Source organism: Pygocentrus nattereri, chromosome 9 (assembly GCF_015220715.1).
Source record: "Pygocentrus nattereri isolate fPygNat1 chromosome 9, fPygNat1.pri, whole genome shotgun sequence".
NCBI classification, from domain to species: Eukaryota; Metazoa; Chordata; class Actinopteri; order Characiformes; family Serrasalmidae; genus Pygocentrus; species Pygocentrus nattereri.
The window spans coordinates 8226063-8241903 of NC_051219.1; the positions used below are offsets into that span (position 1 = coordinate 8226063).

At 39.0% G+C, this 15841-nt stretch overlaps 1 protein-coding gene across 1 annotated transcript in view; it reads left to right on the plus strand.

The window, feature by feature from the left end:
* The first annotated feature begins 1032 nt into the window (after positions 1 to 1032).
* The window catches only part of LOC108413649 (NLR family CARD domain-containing protein 3-like), a 26688-nt gene continuing 11879 nt past the window's right edge, over positions 1033 to 15841 (plus strand). The window contains exons 1-3 of the mRNA XM_037540863.1: positions 1033 to 1252; positions 2314 to 4069; positions 13075 to 13248. Of these exons, the coding sequence (XP_037396760.1) occupies positions 1033 to 1252; positions 2314 to 4069; positions 13075 to 13248 (2150 nt within the window). The remainder of the gene's footprint in view (positions 1253 to 2313; positions 4070 to 13074; positions 13249 to 15841) is intronic.

A 15841-nucleotide genomic window follows, 5' to 3' on the forward strand; every position in this document is an offset into this window, starting at 1 on the left:
AGAATGGTGTGCATTGCAAACAAACATCGTTTATTTTTACACTCGTGCAAATTTCATGAAATAAAACTTTTAACCTACTTTATGCACCGCTTTCCTACCTTTTCACAAACCCAGCTTTTTCAGCTGAAAGATACAGGTACATGCAAATGTTTGGGCACCCATATTCAAAATTTCTTTAAGTAGGATGCAAAATATCTTTTGTGTTCTGTGAATCGTCATTCGCCTCCTAAATGTAAATGTCTTAAAACTGGAACTGAATAAAGTGAATAAACTGTAAATTATATAGTAGATGTGTATTAGAGACCATATAACACAGTTAGACAGTATTTTTCAGTTTTTCCAAATACATATTGTCCCATTTAGTTTTGCTTAACTTTCCATAATAAACAACTAAAATATTTAAAAAATGATAAAATATAAAAAAATCCCCATTTCTCAATAAAAAACATTGGTAATTGGAATATAAAGTCTATAGCTATGAAAATTTCAGATAACAACATGTTGCCTATATTCAGCTCCAGAATCACTGGCAGCCTTCATGAAAATGAGCTACAGTCAGTATATTATATAAGTCACACGTGCAGTGAGTGACATGTCCAGCATAAAGAAATGGGTCAGCAGCATATTTTAATTTCTACACTGTGATCTGGAACAACAACAGAAACATGTTTTCTTCAGTAACACTTCGCTGGCCTTCTCTGGAGAGAATAAGAGCACTGAGCTGTTTTCTGTAATGCTTATCAAAGGTGGAGAACACTTGTTGAGGGGTCTCAGACCACTCCTCAATGCAGAATGTTTCCACTTCCTTAATGTTCTTCAGTCTTCGTTTGTGGACGTCCCTCTTCAATTCACACCACAAGTTTTCAGCTATATAATATGTAGTAGACTGATGTGATTTGAGCAGTTTGTTGTTTTTATCAAGTGTTTTTATTAAATAAAAAATCTCTGCAGACCAGTTTTAAAGTTTCTCAGTGGTCCTGATGTGAGAACCACTGAACTATGACATGGTGGTGTTTCAGCTGTTCTCTGTTAATGTTTATGTCCAATCAGGAACTGGAGCACAAAGTGATCTCTCTGGTGAAGAATCAGCTGAAGAGGTTCAAGAAGGTGCTGAGTCCAGATTTCCCAGCATGCTCTGAGAAGGAGGTGAAGAGTGAGGTGGATCAGAGTGTCAGAGAAGGAACACTGCAGATCGCACTGCACATCCTGAGGAACACGAACCAGACAGACCTCGCCAGCACACTACAGACCAGTAAGAACTCTGTCCCACTGGAACACTGAGCAGTTCTGGAAAGCCTGTATATACAGTGGTGGTCTTTGCATGAGGCTTAGGGTCCCCATGAAAACACAGGTAGATTCATTGTGTGTGTTAAATTTATTAATTTTATTATTTTAGTAATTTTTTAAGTGAAATTATCTCACTGTATTGGCAGATGATTTTATTTGTGTCAGGGATTTTTCTTAAAAGAAGTAAAATTATCTGTTAATATAATGAGAAAATTTTACTCAATAATATTACTCATAAAAAGTAAAAATGTCTAGAAATAAGTTCTAATGGAAAAACAAATTTTCCTTTTTTAAAGACATTTTATGTTTTATGCATATTTTGTTAAATTTGAAAACATACCATTCACTCTCCAGTCCATACAGTCAATATATAAAAACAAATCCCACACAAACATTATAAGTGATGAACTAATAAAAAAATAAAATACAGAATAAATGTAGAATTTGGGCTTTTTAAGTACTCTAATAATATTCTTACTCCAATCTCAAAATTAGATATTGAAATTAGGTATATTGAATAGATTGAAGATGATTTTAATTCCAAGACATCATTTTGTGCAGTGTAGACAGCTGTGCCACTGGGGGACCACCAGACCCTCCACTAGTTTAAAAATGTGCCACCAGGGGGCCCCATTCCTGTCTTTAGCCTGTAATCTCAGAATCACTAATTCCACCCATTTGTACATATACGCTCTGTTCTGACACAGTTTCTCTGATACAGAGCACATTCCATTATTTCTTTTCCATAATAAAGTTCATTATTTTTATAAGTGATGAGTAAACTGAGCAGAGAAATTCTGGAAAGTTCAATATAAACAATCTGGAAGGAATTTCTTCAGGACAAAAGAGCAGGAAGATGATCCTTTATTATCTAAATTAACTGTGGGTATTTAATTTTGCTGATGGTTCCTAGACAAGAGAACCATAGAAGGGTTGATAGAAGGGTAATGTGTGTTACTGTGTTTGTAGTAAGGATGTCAGACATTAACATGTTTATTGTTGTTTATTGTAATAAACTTTTTTCAGAACTGGCTCCTGCTTGTCATCAAAAGTTCAAATCCACATTGAAGAAGAAATTCCAGAGAATTAATGAAGGAATCTCATATCACGGAGGCTCAACACTTCTGAATGAGATCTACACAGAGCTCTACATCACAGAAGGTGGGAGTAGAGAGGTCAATAATGAACATGAGGTGAGACAGATTGAGACAGCGTCCAGGAGACCAGCAACACAGGAGAGACCCATCTACTGCAGTGACCTCTTTAAAGGCACAGCCGTCAGAACTGTACTGACTAATGGAGTCGCTGGAATTGGAAAAACAGTCTCAGTGCAGAAGTTCATTCTGGACTGGGCTGAAGGAAAAGCTAATCAGGATATCCTCTTCATATTTCCACTTCCTTTTAGGGAGCTGAACTCAGTGAAGAGAAAACTCAGTCTAGTTGATCTTCTTCGTCTCTTTTTCACAGACATAAAACAATTAAAACCAGCAGATTATTATCAGTACAAAGTCTTGTTCATCTTTGATGGTCTGGATGAAAGTCGACTTCCTTTAGATTTCCAGAACAATGAGAGCTTGTCTGATGTAACACAGTCAGCCTCAGTGGATGTGCTGCTAACAAACCTCATCAAAGGGAATCTGCTTCCCTCTGCTCTTCTCTGGATCACCTCTCGACCAGCAGCATGTGGTCAGATCCCTCCTGAGTATGTTGACCAGGTAACAGAGGTACGAGGATTCAGTGACCTGCAGAAAGAGGAATACTTCAGGAAGAGGATCAGTGACCAGAGTGTGGCCAACAGAGTCATCACACATATGAAGTCATCAAGAAGCCTCTACATCATGTGCCACATACCAGTCTTCTGTTGGATTGCAGCCACTGTTCTGGAGAGGATGCTGGGTGAAGCAGAGAGTGGAGAGATCCCCAAGACTCTGACTCAAATGTTCACACAGTTCCTGATCTTTCAGATCAAACACAAAGACCAAAAGTACCATGGAAATTGTGACACTGATCGTGGGCAGACTGGGGAGATTATTCTGGCTCTGGGAAAACTGGCTTTCCAACAGCTGGAGAAAGGCAACCTGATCTTCTATGAAGAAGACCTGAGAGAGTGTGGCATTGATGTCAGAGAAGTGTCAGTGTACTCAGGAGTCTGCACTCAGATCTTCAGAGAGGAGTTGGGGCTGCACCTGGGGAAGGTGTTCAGCTTTGTCCATCTGAGCATTCAGGAGTTTCTGGCTGCTTTGTTTGTATTTTTCTCCTTTATTTCTCAGAGCAGAAATGTGCTGGAACATCAAACACATTCAAAATCAACAATGACTGATTTTCTCAAGAGTGCAGTGGACAGAGCTTTACAGAGTGAGAATGGACACCTGGACCTTTTTCTCCGTTTCCTCCTGGGTCTCTCACTGGAGTCCAATCAGACTCTCTTGCGAGGCCTGCTGACTCAGACAGGAAGCACTTCTAACTGCAGAGAGGAAACAGTTGAGTACATCAAGGAGAAGCTCAGGGAGAATCTCTCTCCAGAGAAATACATCAATCTGTTCCACTGTCTGAATGAACTGAATGACCACTCTCTAGTGCAGGAAGTCCAGACATACTTGAACACAGGAAACTCTTGCTGTCTAAGAAGAGTCACCCTCTCTCCTGCTCAGTGGTCAGCTCTGGTGTTTGTGTTGTTGAACTCAGAGGAAGAGCTGGACGTGTTTAATTTGAGAAAATATGACCCATCAGAGGAATGTCTTCTGAGGCTTCTGCCAGTCGTTACAGTATCCAGAAAAGCTGTGTGAGTATTTTCCTTATCACACATTTTACTGTATTGTTTATTTTAAGAGTAATTTTAGGTGTAAAGTATTACATGATTTTAGTGGAATGCAGTCCAGAAAACCCCTGTCCTGATTAACAAGCCCTTACTGAGTTAAAGTGGATGTGTTGGTGCAGGAAATCACTACAATGTGCAGGGTTGGGATGTAAAAGTATACAAGTAGAAAGAAATGAGGTTCTGAGTTCAGTCCAAGTTACATTTTGAACAGGCAATATTCAGGACACAGTTACCTTTTTAAACTTTTAAGATTTGGAAACCCACCAAATAAAAACATTAGATTTTTCAGAATTAACACTATTAATACTTCTTTATTGACTATTTTAAAACCTCAATCAAAGAAAAGAGGACAGAATGAAACGTGTTATACTGTATATGGTAGAATATTAGAGGCAGAAGGTGGTACAGTATTGGAGCAGATTGAGGAACTGAGGAAGAGCCTGCTTTGGTTCCTTGGTGAGGAAGACTTAAAAAAAAGAGAAAAACTTATCTCTTTTATTTAGTGGGTTTCCTAAAATGATCTGAAAAGACATCATATATATTGTTTTTGTGGATCTCCTTGTTCGTTGATCAGAGCCTTATATTATGAGACAGGAGGGTGTCCTGCTCAGGGGGCTGAGGGAGAGCAGTGGCTGAAGCAGATGATGACAGTAGAGGAATAGAAGAGAATTTCAGAACTTCATTAAAGCAGGAAGAAATTTTTAAAGAAACATATTAATAGAAGAAAAGCACCAAACAGCAACAGCAAGCAACAGAAGTAAAGATTACAGCAGCATCTGCTTCATCAAGATATATTTTACATCTAAACATTTTTTGCATTTTTGCAGTGAATTACTGTGAATTCAATAATCAGCCATCACTGCTTTTCCAAAGTGTCCCCTCTAAAGCAGTGCAGGACAGGGGTTCTCCAGTGCCAGGATACAGAGCCACTATACAATTTAAAACTTAACCAATGCAAAAATCGGCTGTTTGTGCCAGTTAATCTGCACCATACCTTTATGTCATCAATTAAATTAAGACAGGGCTACATATAACGCCCTATATAGGTGAGTAGAGCCAGACACTGAAGAGCCAACGTTAACTTATTCTACTGCCAGTGATTTTTCTATCTAGACTGCAAAGCTATGTGCTTGATTTTATACATGTTAGCAGTGGGTTTGACTGAAACTCCTGAACTCAGTAACTAGGAGGGGTGTCCACAAACTTTTGTTGATGAAGTGAATCTCCTCCCAGCCATGTGGCACGTGATGTAATGATATGGGAAACACTGCTTTTAAGGTTTAGGTTTAAGGTCTGTTTATCAGTCTTTAGGATGGGACCAATTCAAGCACTTTAAGAATAATACAGTTGTAGAATAAAACAGTTTTACCCAAGATATCAAATTTCATTTTTCATTTACACTGAACACCAAACCCCTGCATATATACAGGAATTCCTTTTCACCTGACTGTGCCGGGTAGCTGAGCCACTCTACGTGAAAATAGGTCAAAAAGCCTGTTTCTTGAAGAAATTAATTAAAAATCTGCTGAAAAATGCCATAGAAATAGATTACTGAGCATATTGGGTCCTGCAGTGTCCAGTGGGTCTTTCAGTATTTTCTGTAATTAATTAAAATAATTAGTCAATAGGATTTTCCTGAACAGCGCTTTAAAGGCTTTGAATAATCATTGATATAAACGAGTACTCGAATTTACATTCTCCTTAAAATAATAATACGCCTTTCCAAGAATCTGTTCCTACAAGAAGCATCTGAAAGCGTTTTACAAACAATAAAATTCAAGAACAGTGAAAAAGAAAAAGTTTGATAAAATAAAAAATCTGACAATAAAACACTCGCATGCCACTTTATTAGGTACATGCTAGTAACAGGTTGGACCCCCTTTTGCCTTCAGAACTGTCTTAATTCTTCGTGGCAGACTTTCAACAAGGTGTTGGAAACGTTCCTCAGAGATTTTGGTTGGTTATTTGAGTTCCTGTTGTCTTTCTATCATCTGGAACCAGTCTGCCCATTCTCCTCTGACCTCTCACATCAACAAGGCATTTTCATCCACACAACTGACCGCTCACTGGATGTTTCCTCTTTTTCGGACCGTTCTATGTAAACCCTAGAGATGGTTGTGCATGAAAATCCCAGCAGATCAGCAGTTTCTGAAATACTCAGACCAGCCCGTCTGGCACCAACAACCACGCCACGTTCAAAGCCCCTTAAATCCCCTTTCTTCCCCGTTCTGATGCTCGGTCTGCACTTCAGCAAGTTGTCTTGACCACCTCTACATGCCTAAATGCAGTGAGTTGCAGCCATGTGATTGGTCGATTAGCTATTTGTGATAACAAGCAACTGGCCGGTGAGAGTAAATAATGTAAAAGAATTAAGAACTTACAGAGCTTGACTGTCTAGTAAAAGGTGGTGTTTTGGGGGTTTTTGCAGAAGGCCAGTATCTCCAGTGAGGTATGCGTGTGCTTTAAGGCCTTTTAGATCTTTTAAAACAAGTAAACTAACTTTCAGTCAAATAATAAACTTTAATAAACATCAATTCTAAATGACACAGCTAACCAGATTCATTGTTTTAGAACAGTAGTGATGTGAAGAGCATTACACTGAGAAATATCTGACCCACAGCTGGTCAGCCTGTCAACAGAGGGAGTGGAGAATGGAGTCTCAGTAGTGTGTCATTTATCATAGCTATGAAAATTGATCTAATGTGTTCTGATGACATTAACAGTAACATGCATAACGAAAAAAGCAAAACTCTGAAATTAAACCTTTAGTGACTCCACTAGAAATGTTGAAATGGACCTTTCAAGAAGGTGGATTAGAATCGTATGATCAGCTGTTTTGAAAGCTGCATTGAGATCAAGCAAAACTAAAATAGAAGGATTTTAGGATCCAGTAATAAACCTGAGCTCAATCTCTACCAACTTTCTCTAAAAATCCTTAAAAAAGGAAGATTAGTGATGATTTATGGATATTTATATTCCATTAGGTGAAGCTCTGGTCTTTTATTCTGTACCTGCAGTTTTCCTCCATTTACAGTTTCTCTAAATGGTGAATGTCTTCAGTGTTAAACGTACAGAGTAAAAACAGGCTTTTAGTGCTGTGTGGGGTTTAGATTAATAATTGATACGAGTCCTTAAAAGATGACATTGTATAGTTGTTGGCAGTGTGTGAAATGACCCCTGGTGTTTGGGGGTTTACATGTTGTCTGGCTACTCCAGCACTGACTGGCTGCTAACTCATTCACCATAAAGGCACTGATGAGCTTTAATGGCGACAATGTTTGGTTTAATACTTCTTCTTTAGGAAATGCTCTTTTCTAGTTTAGTAATGTGCTCTTCCACACATTCACTGAGATCTCACACATCTTCTCTTCTGTCTTTGGTTTAGAAATGAGGCACAGTTCACTCTTTCTCTCAGTCTCTTGGTCAGTTTCTTAGATTTGTAAATATGCTATAGCACATAGTAAAGTTGTTCAGAGGTGTCCCAGGCATAGTTACAGTTAATAGACTATCAAGGTTCAACTGAGTGAACCAGTTTGCAACAGCGCCACCCTGAGCCAGAGCAGTGCTGCATCACTATCTAGTGAAGAAAATCAAAGACAGAATCTCACCATTTCCTGAGTGAAGCAGCTGAACAAAGACCTTTCCCTGAATTTGAATGTGAGCTTCTGTTTTTCCCAAACAGATTAACATCATAAGGTTACTGTCAGTGAAACACCTGAATTTGATTTTGAGACCTTCATGGGGTCCAGCTGGGGGGGACTAAAATCCCCCAGAACCACCCTCCCCCTCCGCCCTGTCCCCCAACTGTAATTTGCATCTTGGTTGTTTGCAGTTTCACTAACAATAATATTTTGACTGATTAAAAAATCTGTGGCTTTAATATTTGTAATGAGTAATTTGAAGATGAACCTTGGACAGACGGGGACATCTGTGCTTGTCTTTCAGTCCATCCTCTACAGTGAATGCAGCTGAACGAATCCTAACAAAAACTAACCAGAGAGATCAGATCACTCCTGATTAGAAAGCGCTGCACTGACTGCATCTTTCAGGATAGATTTAAGGCTCTACTAGTTTTTAAGGCTCTAAATGAGCTTAAAGCATCACTTACATCACAGAGTCTGTCTGTTTATGTTCCAGCATGAGATCTTAGATCTGCAGATACTGACCTTCTGCTAACACCTTCAGTAAAATCCAGAAAACGTGGAGAGACTCTTTCAGAGAGTAAAGCTCAGTGCACACATTTAACGCCTCTCTTTAACTTGGTGTTTCATTAAAATTCTACGTCTTCATTATTTATCTTTTTAATTTATGTTATTGTCTTATATTACTTTACAGCCTCGTTTCCAAAAAAGTTGAGAACCTGTGCAAAGAGAAAAAAACACACTGATTTTCAGATTTAAACCCTAGAATTAATTGACAATAGTACAAAGACAACATATCAAATGTTGAAGCTGAGAAATGTTATTGTTTTTAAATATCTGCCCATTTTGAATTTGATGCCAGCAACACATTTCAGAAAAGTTGGGACGGGGCCTGTTTACCACTGTGCTTCATCACCTCTTCTTTTAACAATATTATGTTAGTGTTTGAGATCTGAGGAGACTGACTGCTGTAGTTTTGAAAGGGAAATGTTTTGATTTTGGTAACCTTCACTGTAAACAGTAAACAAGTCAACAGATCAAGATTTTCAAAAGAATCGTCTGATAAACCAAAAGCTCCAGCTCAGCTTCAGTACAGACCATCTCTACTGTACAGATTGTAGTTTGTGTCTAAACAACACACAATTATTATTGTTTTGCATAAAGTGGCAAATAAAAGTATGTCTGTACTTTATCACTCAGTTTTCTGCATTATTTCATCATATATATTTTTTTTCTTCATGTAAGTCACAAGTAAACAAACACAATATGCTAAAGCAAATAACACATGTAACCCACCTCAAAAGGACATTTTCTCTACTGCTCTATACTGCTTGACGTTCATAGCACATTCCTGTAGGGGGCAGCGTAGCGCTGTTAAGATCAACCGGTTACGGCGACTTTTTAGAAGAGAGAAAATAAGGCGGAGCAGGCTGGAGTTGCAGCTTGCAGCTGCTCTGCTTTTACGAACTGAACTGAAGTGTTTGACCTGATTTAAGACATTACAGTCAAGTAGTGAGAAGGATTAGTGTTTTTTCCGATTTTTTGGGAGAAGCTGGTGTTCTTTTTGGAGGGTTTCTAATGGAGAATTCCTCATTTTGGTGTGCAGCTCCGGCGAGTCATATGTTTCAGTGCTATGCTAGTCACTCTATTAGCCGGTTTCTAACTTTAAAACATGTCAAATTCAAGGCAGAAGTGTGTAAGAACAGTTTTGGAGAGAGAGAGAGAGAAAAAAACAGTTGGAGTTGTGATTAAGTTCATTTTGATTATTAAGCAGCAGAATATTTTGTATTTGTTTGTCAGTTGTGGTTGATGCACGAGGAAAACAAGCTAACTGCTAGCACCAGTATGTGGGGCTAGTCACACCCATGCTTGTAATTTGATACGTGATGTGCAAATTAGCCTCTAAACTACCACTTTGACTCTAAGTTGTCATATATCATAGAGCTATAAGGTCATTTGAAGTATTGAAGCTATTTTTACTGTTCATAAGGGAGAAACATGTCTGTTGGGCATTTCATTTGTTTTTTTATATGTGAGAATTGTGGTTATTTTATACCAGCGTTCAGATTTAAATCTGTAAAAGAAAAGTGTGTAATGTGAAGTAGTAACAGTTGTTTGTTTGTTGCATAGATTGTTTTTTTTCTGTTGAACTGCTCTGGATTGTGAAACCCGTGAGTGCAGATTATTAGGAGAACGGAGCGGCGAGCCAGACCCCGTGTGGACGAGTCGTTCTGCTTTCGTATAGGGAAAAGTCCGAGCCGGAGCTACAGATGAGACTTCAACCAGCTATTCCTGCACATTCATATGCAACACACTTTTTTTGGAGAATACACACACATTTTGGACTGCAACAAACAAGCTGAATAACTGAGTTCAGGTTGTCCTGGAATTGAACTCTCTTCGTTTTTTTTTAGAACAGTGAGATCTCTTGACTTTTTTCAGAAGGAAAAAAAAGAAATACCCAAAGAGCTCTAATTTTGTTTTATTTACTTTTCCTCATTAATATCATTTTTTCCATTTTTTTGTGCTGGGCCCTTTTCAGTGTACATTACTGTGATTTTGATTTGTAAATTTGGTGATTTATCAATACAAATAGTTGTGTTGAAAGGGAAATTTATCGTTGTGTCCTCAGTCTCCTTGTCCTCCTTTTTTTTTAACCTAGCAAAACCGTGGCATACCCTTTTCAGTAAAAAGCTAAAGGGTTACACACACAAACAATGAAAATCTTTCATGTGTTTATTGTTCACACCAGTTAAACATTCACAGTGCTGGTGGACAAATTCAGTGAAGCCTTGTATTTAATAACTGGTCTAAAGTCGTTTGACAGCAAAAACCTGAAGAAAGTTCTTTCAGTATCTGCAGATCAGACCTGCACAACATTCAGATAGATAGATAGATAGATAGATTCAACTTTGTTGTCATTACTCAGTACATGTACATGGCAACGAAATGCAGTTAGCATCTACCAGAAGTGCAAATAGTAGCAAATAGTGCAAAAAGAGAGTGTGCAAGTGTGCAATAAATAGGCATAGTGCAACATTACAGTATATAGAATAAATTACTTATAGATATGCAAAAAAATAGATTATAGATGTGTAGATATATACATGAACATGTTGGAGATGTACACTGTATAGAATAACTGTTGCGATGTGTTATTTACATGGCAGTAGAATGTTACATTTGTGCAGTGGTAATAATGATGAATAAAATAAAACAAAACAACAGCTCTGATTGGTGAGTGTAGTATGAAAGGCAGTGTTCATAGTCCGCTGTGTGCAGTATGAGTGGTAGTGTTATCAGCGAGGTGTGGAGTTCAGCAGAGTGATTGTGGAGGGAAAGAAGCTGGACCTGAGCCGACTGGTTCTGGCCCGGATGCTCTTGTATCTCCTCCCGGATGGAAGTAGGTTGAACAGTTTGTGGTTGGGGTGGGAGGGGTCCTTAATGATGCTGTGTGCTCTGCGCACACAGCGCTGGTGGTGAATGTCTTTGATGGCAGGGAGCTGCATGCCTGTGATGCGCTGAGCAGTCCTTACTACCCTCTGCAGGGATTTCCTTTCCGCCACAGTGGAGCTACTGTACCACACGGTCACACAGTTGGTCAGTATGCTCTCGATGGTGCATCTGTAAAAATTTGTGAGGATCTGAGGAGACAGCCGGTCTTGTTTTAGTCTCCTCAGGAAGTAAAGACGCTGCTGTGCCTTCTTGATGAGATGGGAGGTGTTGAAGGACCATGAAAGGTCTGCCGAGATGTGGATTCCCAGGAACCTAAAGCTGGACACACGTTCTACCTCTGCTCCGTTGATGTAGACAGGAGAGTGTGTGCAGCCCTTGGTTTTCCGATAGTCCACGATGAGGATTCAAGAGGAAAAGCTGAGTGTTCTTTCTTCTACTGAGCTTCAGCTGTTGGACAGTCATCCTCACTGTAGGAGATCTTGATAAACTGGAGATTTCATTTTTCTCTTGATGATGTCAGTCCGTCCAAGTCCAGAACAGCCCCACTCATGATGCTCCCTCCAGCGTTCCTCACTGTTGGGATGATGTTTTCATGTCAGTATCTGAGCTTGTCTTTCCACCATATAGAGCTCATAGCAATAGTTTCAGAACTTCTGAACATCAGCAGCTCCTCTTTTACTGTGTCAGACAAAAGCTTGGTTGATGTTTCTGTGGAGCTGACAAAGTTTCAGAAAGTTCCTCCTGAATGTTCTTCCAGCTGTTGAAGCACCATTGGCTGACCATGTCATTTATTAGAGTGGTGTTAACTGGGGTTGAGGTCAAGGTTTTGAGCAGGCCTGTCAAGTTCTTCCACACCAAATTCCACAAACCATTTCTTTACGGACGGCAGTTTTTTATGGGACATTATAATATTAAAACAGGAAAAGCTGGAAGATAATTATTTATTTATTTATTTAACTTTTTATTCATTTTTTGTTAGTATTACATTTGTTTACCTGCTAAGCTGATTAACCATTTGGGATCTTTTTTCTCTGGATAATATTCAACACAGGTATTCAGGTAGTGAACATGCAGGAAAGAGAGAGAGATTAGTATCATCATCATCTCTCTCTATCTCTCTCTCTCTCTTTATATCTCTCTCATGCTCTCTCTCTTACACTCATCCTCTCTCTCTGTCTGTCTCTCTCTGTCTGTCTATCTGTCTGTCTCTGTCTGTTTGTCTCTGTGTCTGACTCTCACTCTCTGTCTCTCTGTCCCTATTTCTCTCTCTTTTCTCTCCTTTTCTCCATCTCTCTCTATCCCTCTCATATTTTCTCTCTCCATATCTTTCTCACCCCCCTCTCTAATTTTTCTCTTTTTCTCTCATGTTTCCCTCTCTCTCTCTTTCCGTCTCTCTACATTTCTTTCTCTCTCTCTCTCTGTCTCATTTTTCCCTCTTTCTCTCATTTTTTAATTTTTCTCTCATATTTCCCTCTCTCTCTCGCTTTCTTTTTCTTTCCCTCTCTCTCTCCATCTCTCTTCCTTTCACTCTCTCTGTCTGTCTCCCTCTCTCTTTTGCTTTCTTTCCCTCTCTCTCTCTTTACACATATACATGTATGTATGTATGTATGTATGTATATATATATATATATATATATATATATATATATATATATATATATATATATATATATATATATATATATATATATATGCATGTATCACACAAAAAACTTTTTAGATCTTCAGCTCATTTCTCCATAATAGTGAACTGTGTTTGTGAGTCAGGGAGATGATTTCTGTCAGAATATCTTTTTTCCTGGTGAGTGTTTTGTAGGTCTGTTTGTATTTGAGGGTGTAATGATAATGTATCTCATATCATTTCTGTCACAGGCTGTCTGTGTGTCGTCTCTCAGAGAGAAGCTGTGCAGCTTTGGCCTCAGTTCTCAGATCAAACTCCTCAAGTCTGAGAGAACTGGATCTGAGTTATAATCGTCTGTGTGATTCAGGAGTGACGCTGCTCTCTGCTGGACTGGAGGATCAACACTGTAAACTGGAGACACTCTGGTATTAATTCATTGTACTTTTCTGCCTCCTTAACATACTTTGCTATTTCTGTGCTTGATGTGTTCATGTGAATGTGTGTGTGTGTGTTTGTGTGTTTGAAGGACAGAAAGAGTTACATGATGTTTATTTGTACTTGTATTAATTTTACTCTTTACTGAAAATCTAAGGAGAGCCAGTCTGTTCTAAGCTAACGGCTAACAGTGAGATGTGTTGGGTGTTTAATGACGACTAATTTATTTCACTCATGAACGTTTCTTTCCTAGTTAGAATCCAGTTTCTGCTGCAGTGAAACTGCAGGTGTGTAAATTTGCGGCTCTGCAGTCCGACCGTTCCCCAGAGTACACACTACTAATTGCTTCCCGCTACACTTATTCAGAAGTTAAAGGTAAATATGAAGTGTTACTTGTAAATCCTTCATATTTACCTTTTAACTTCAGAGGAGCTGTTGTGAGAAATACCAAGTGTATTTCAGGTTTTAGTGATTCAGCCTTTCAGTACCTTCATGTATTTCACTGCTGTAGGAAAATTCTGGGATCTCCTCCCTTGGCTAGCACGCTCCAGGACTCCATTTCCCATAATTCCAGTCCTGGTGATGGTCACCAGTTCCTCCAATCACGTGTAACTGCGTTGTTCTCAGTCACCTGATTTCTAGGTCAGGTCACCTGTGTGTGTGTTTGTCTCAGAGCTTAAATAGTCCCGGTTTGTTCTGCTCTTTGTGAGGTGTTATATTTTACTACTGTCCAGTATTTTCTGACCGTTTGACTTGGTGTCTTGAACCTTTTGCTTTCTGGATTTCCCTCTTTTGGTTTGGCCTTTTGCTCCGGTTGCCTGTGTGTTTTGGTTATTCCAGTTTTTGAGCCCTGTTTGGTTTTCGGACTACAATATTGGATTTTCCTGAGATTGTGTTTTACTTGGACTTACATAATGATAATTAAACAGATTCCATGTTTAAGATCCGCGGGCGTCGTCTTGTGATTGAGCAGCGTTAACAGATTAGATTATTCAGCAGATTATTCATTGATTTCATAGTGTTTAAAAGTTTCCCAGGTTAAAGAGAAAGTATGAGAGTGTTGACTGGAAACTGGGTAGATCTTTTTATGATGTTACAGCAAGTAACTAGTATTTAATAAGTAAATATTTGGTGGTTTCTGGAACGTATTTTGAACATATATATTAATTTACATAACAAATTACTAAAACTACATGAAGAGTATCAGGTATGTGTAACTACTTCCTCAGGATTTAATGATCTGTTGGACTTACTAGTAATATTTAGTGCATAATGATCCAGTTGAGTGTGTAAGTACAGAGTATCTAATGTGAGAAATTACAGGAATATTTTAGCTTTTAGTGATTCAGTGTTTCTGTAAGTTTCTGCATATGTGACAGAGGAAGTAGATCTAAATTAGAAGTAGAATAAATGAGATTAAGTCCCTTTATTTCAGTACAGTAACACATTCAGTATTACTTGGTATGTTTACTGGTAAGTTCTCTGTAACCGTGTTGTAACATTGTAGTAACAGGACTGTAAACTAGTGTAACTTTGTCCATAGTAATTACACAGAAACCACATGTTCTCTGATCAGCACTTTGTACGTAGGAATTAAATAGTAGATATTTTTTCTGCTCTTTGTGACTAAAACAGAGTAAAAAGTACTGAAGTCAGTAGTAGAAGCAGCAGATGTGTAAGTGCTAAGCCAGGTGCGGTCACTAAGGCTACATTTACACAGCAGGTAAAATTGACCCAAATCTGATTTTCCCACCAAATCCGATGTTTTTACTCGGCAGTTCACAATATCTTTTAAATGTAATCTGTGTGTGACATCAGTCTGAACTGATCAGCTCCTAAACCCACACAGGCAAAATAACAATGCTTCATGAGGCTCGTCCAAAGGTAAACAATCAAGATGGTCAGCAAACGCCAGTCACTCTCGGAGCTTCAGTTTCGTCTTTGCCAGCATCACAGGAGCGATTATGTTCCAGTCATTGACGTCTGCGCTCTTCACCCACAATGCATTCAAAGGGCATGTTATTCAGCCACGGCCACTTCTTCGGTTCATGTCCTCGGATTCTTTAAATTGTTCTTTGACGCTGCAGCCTCGTCTCCTCCGGCCACGCTCGGCCAGTCCTTTCAGAACCTCTCTGACCACTGAGCGGTTGTGATAAGTCGTCTAAATGTTGGTACAGAAACATGAGCCTAAATGTTTATGAGCCTCAGCAGCGTGAAATTATGACAAATGCCGAGTTGGACTGACGTAAAGTGACATGAATTCCGATCTGGCTGTTCAGAGTCACATTGCCGTATATCGGATATGTATCGGATTTTAATACCACATATGAAAGCGTCTCAAATCGGAATTGAAAATGTCAGATTCATTGAGTTTTTTACTGTTCTCACTGCCACATGGACTCACTTCTGTGTCACATATGGAGAAAATGATCAGATTTGGGCCACTTTTACCTGCTGAGTAAACGTGGACTAAAATAACCCTCATCAATAGCTCACCCACACCAACAGCTCCAGCTCAGCCTCAGTACAGACCATCTCTACACTACAGACTGGGCCCTTTGCCTAAACAACACCCAGTTATTA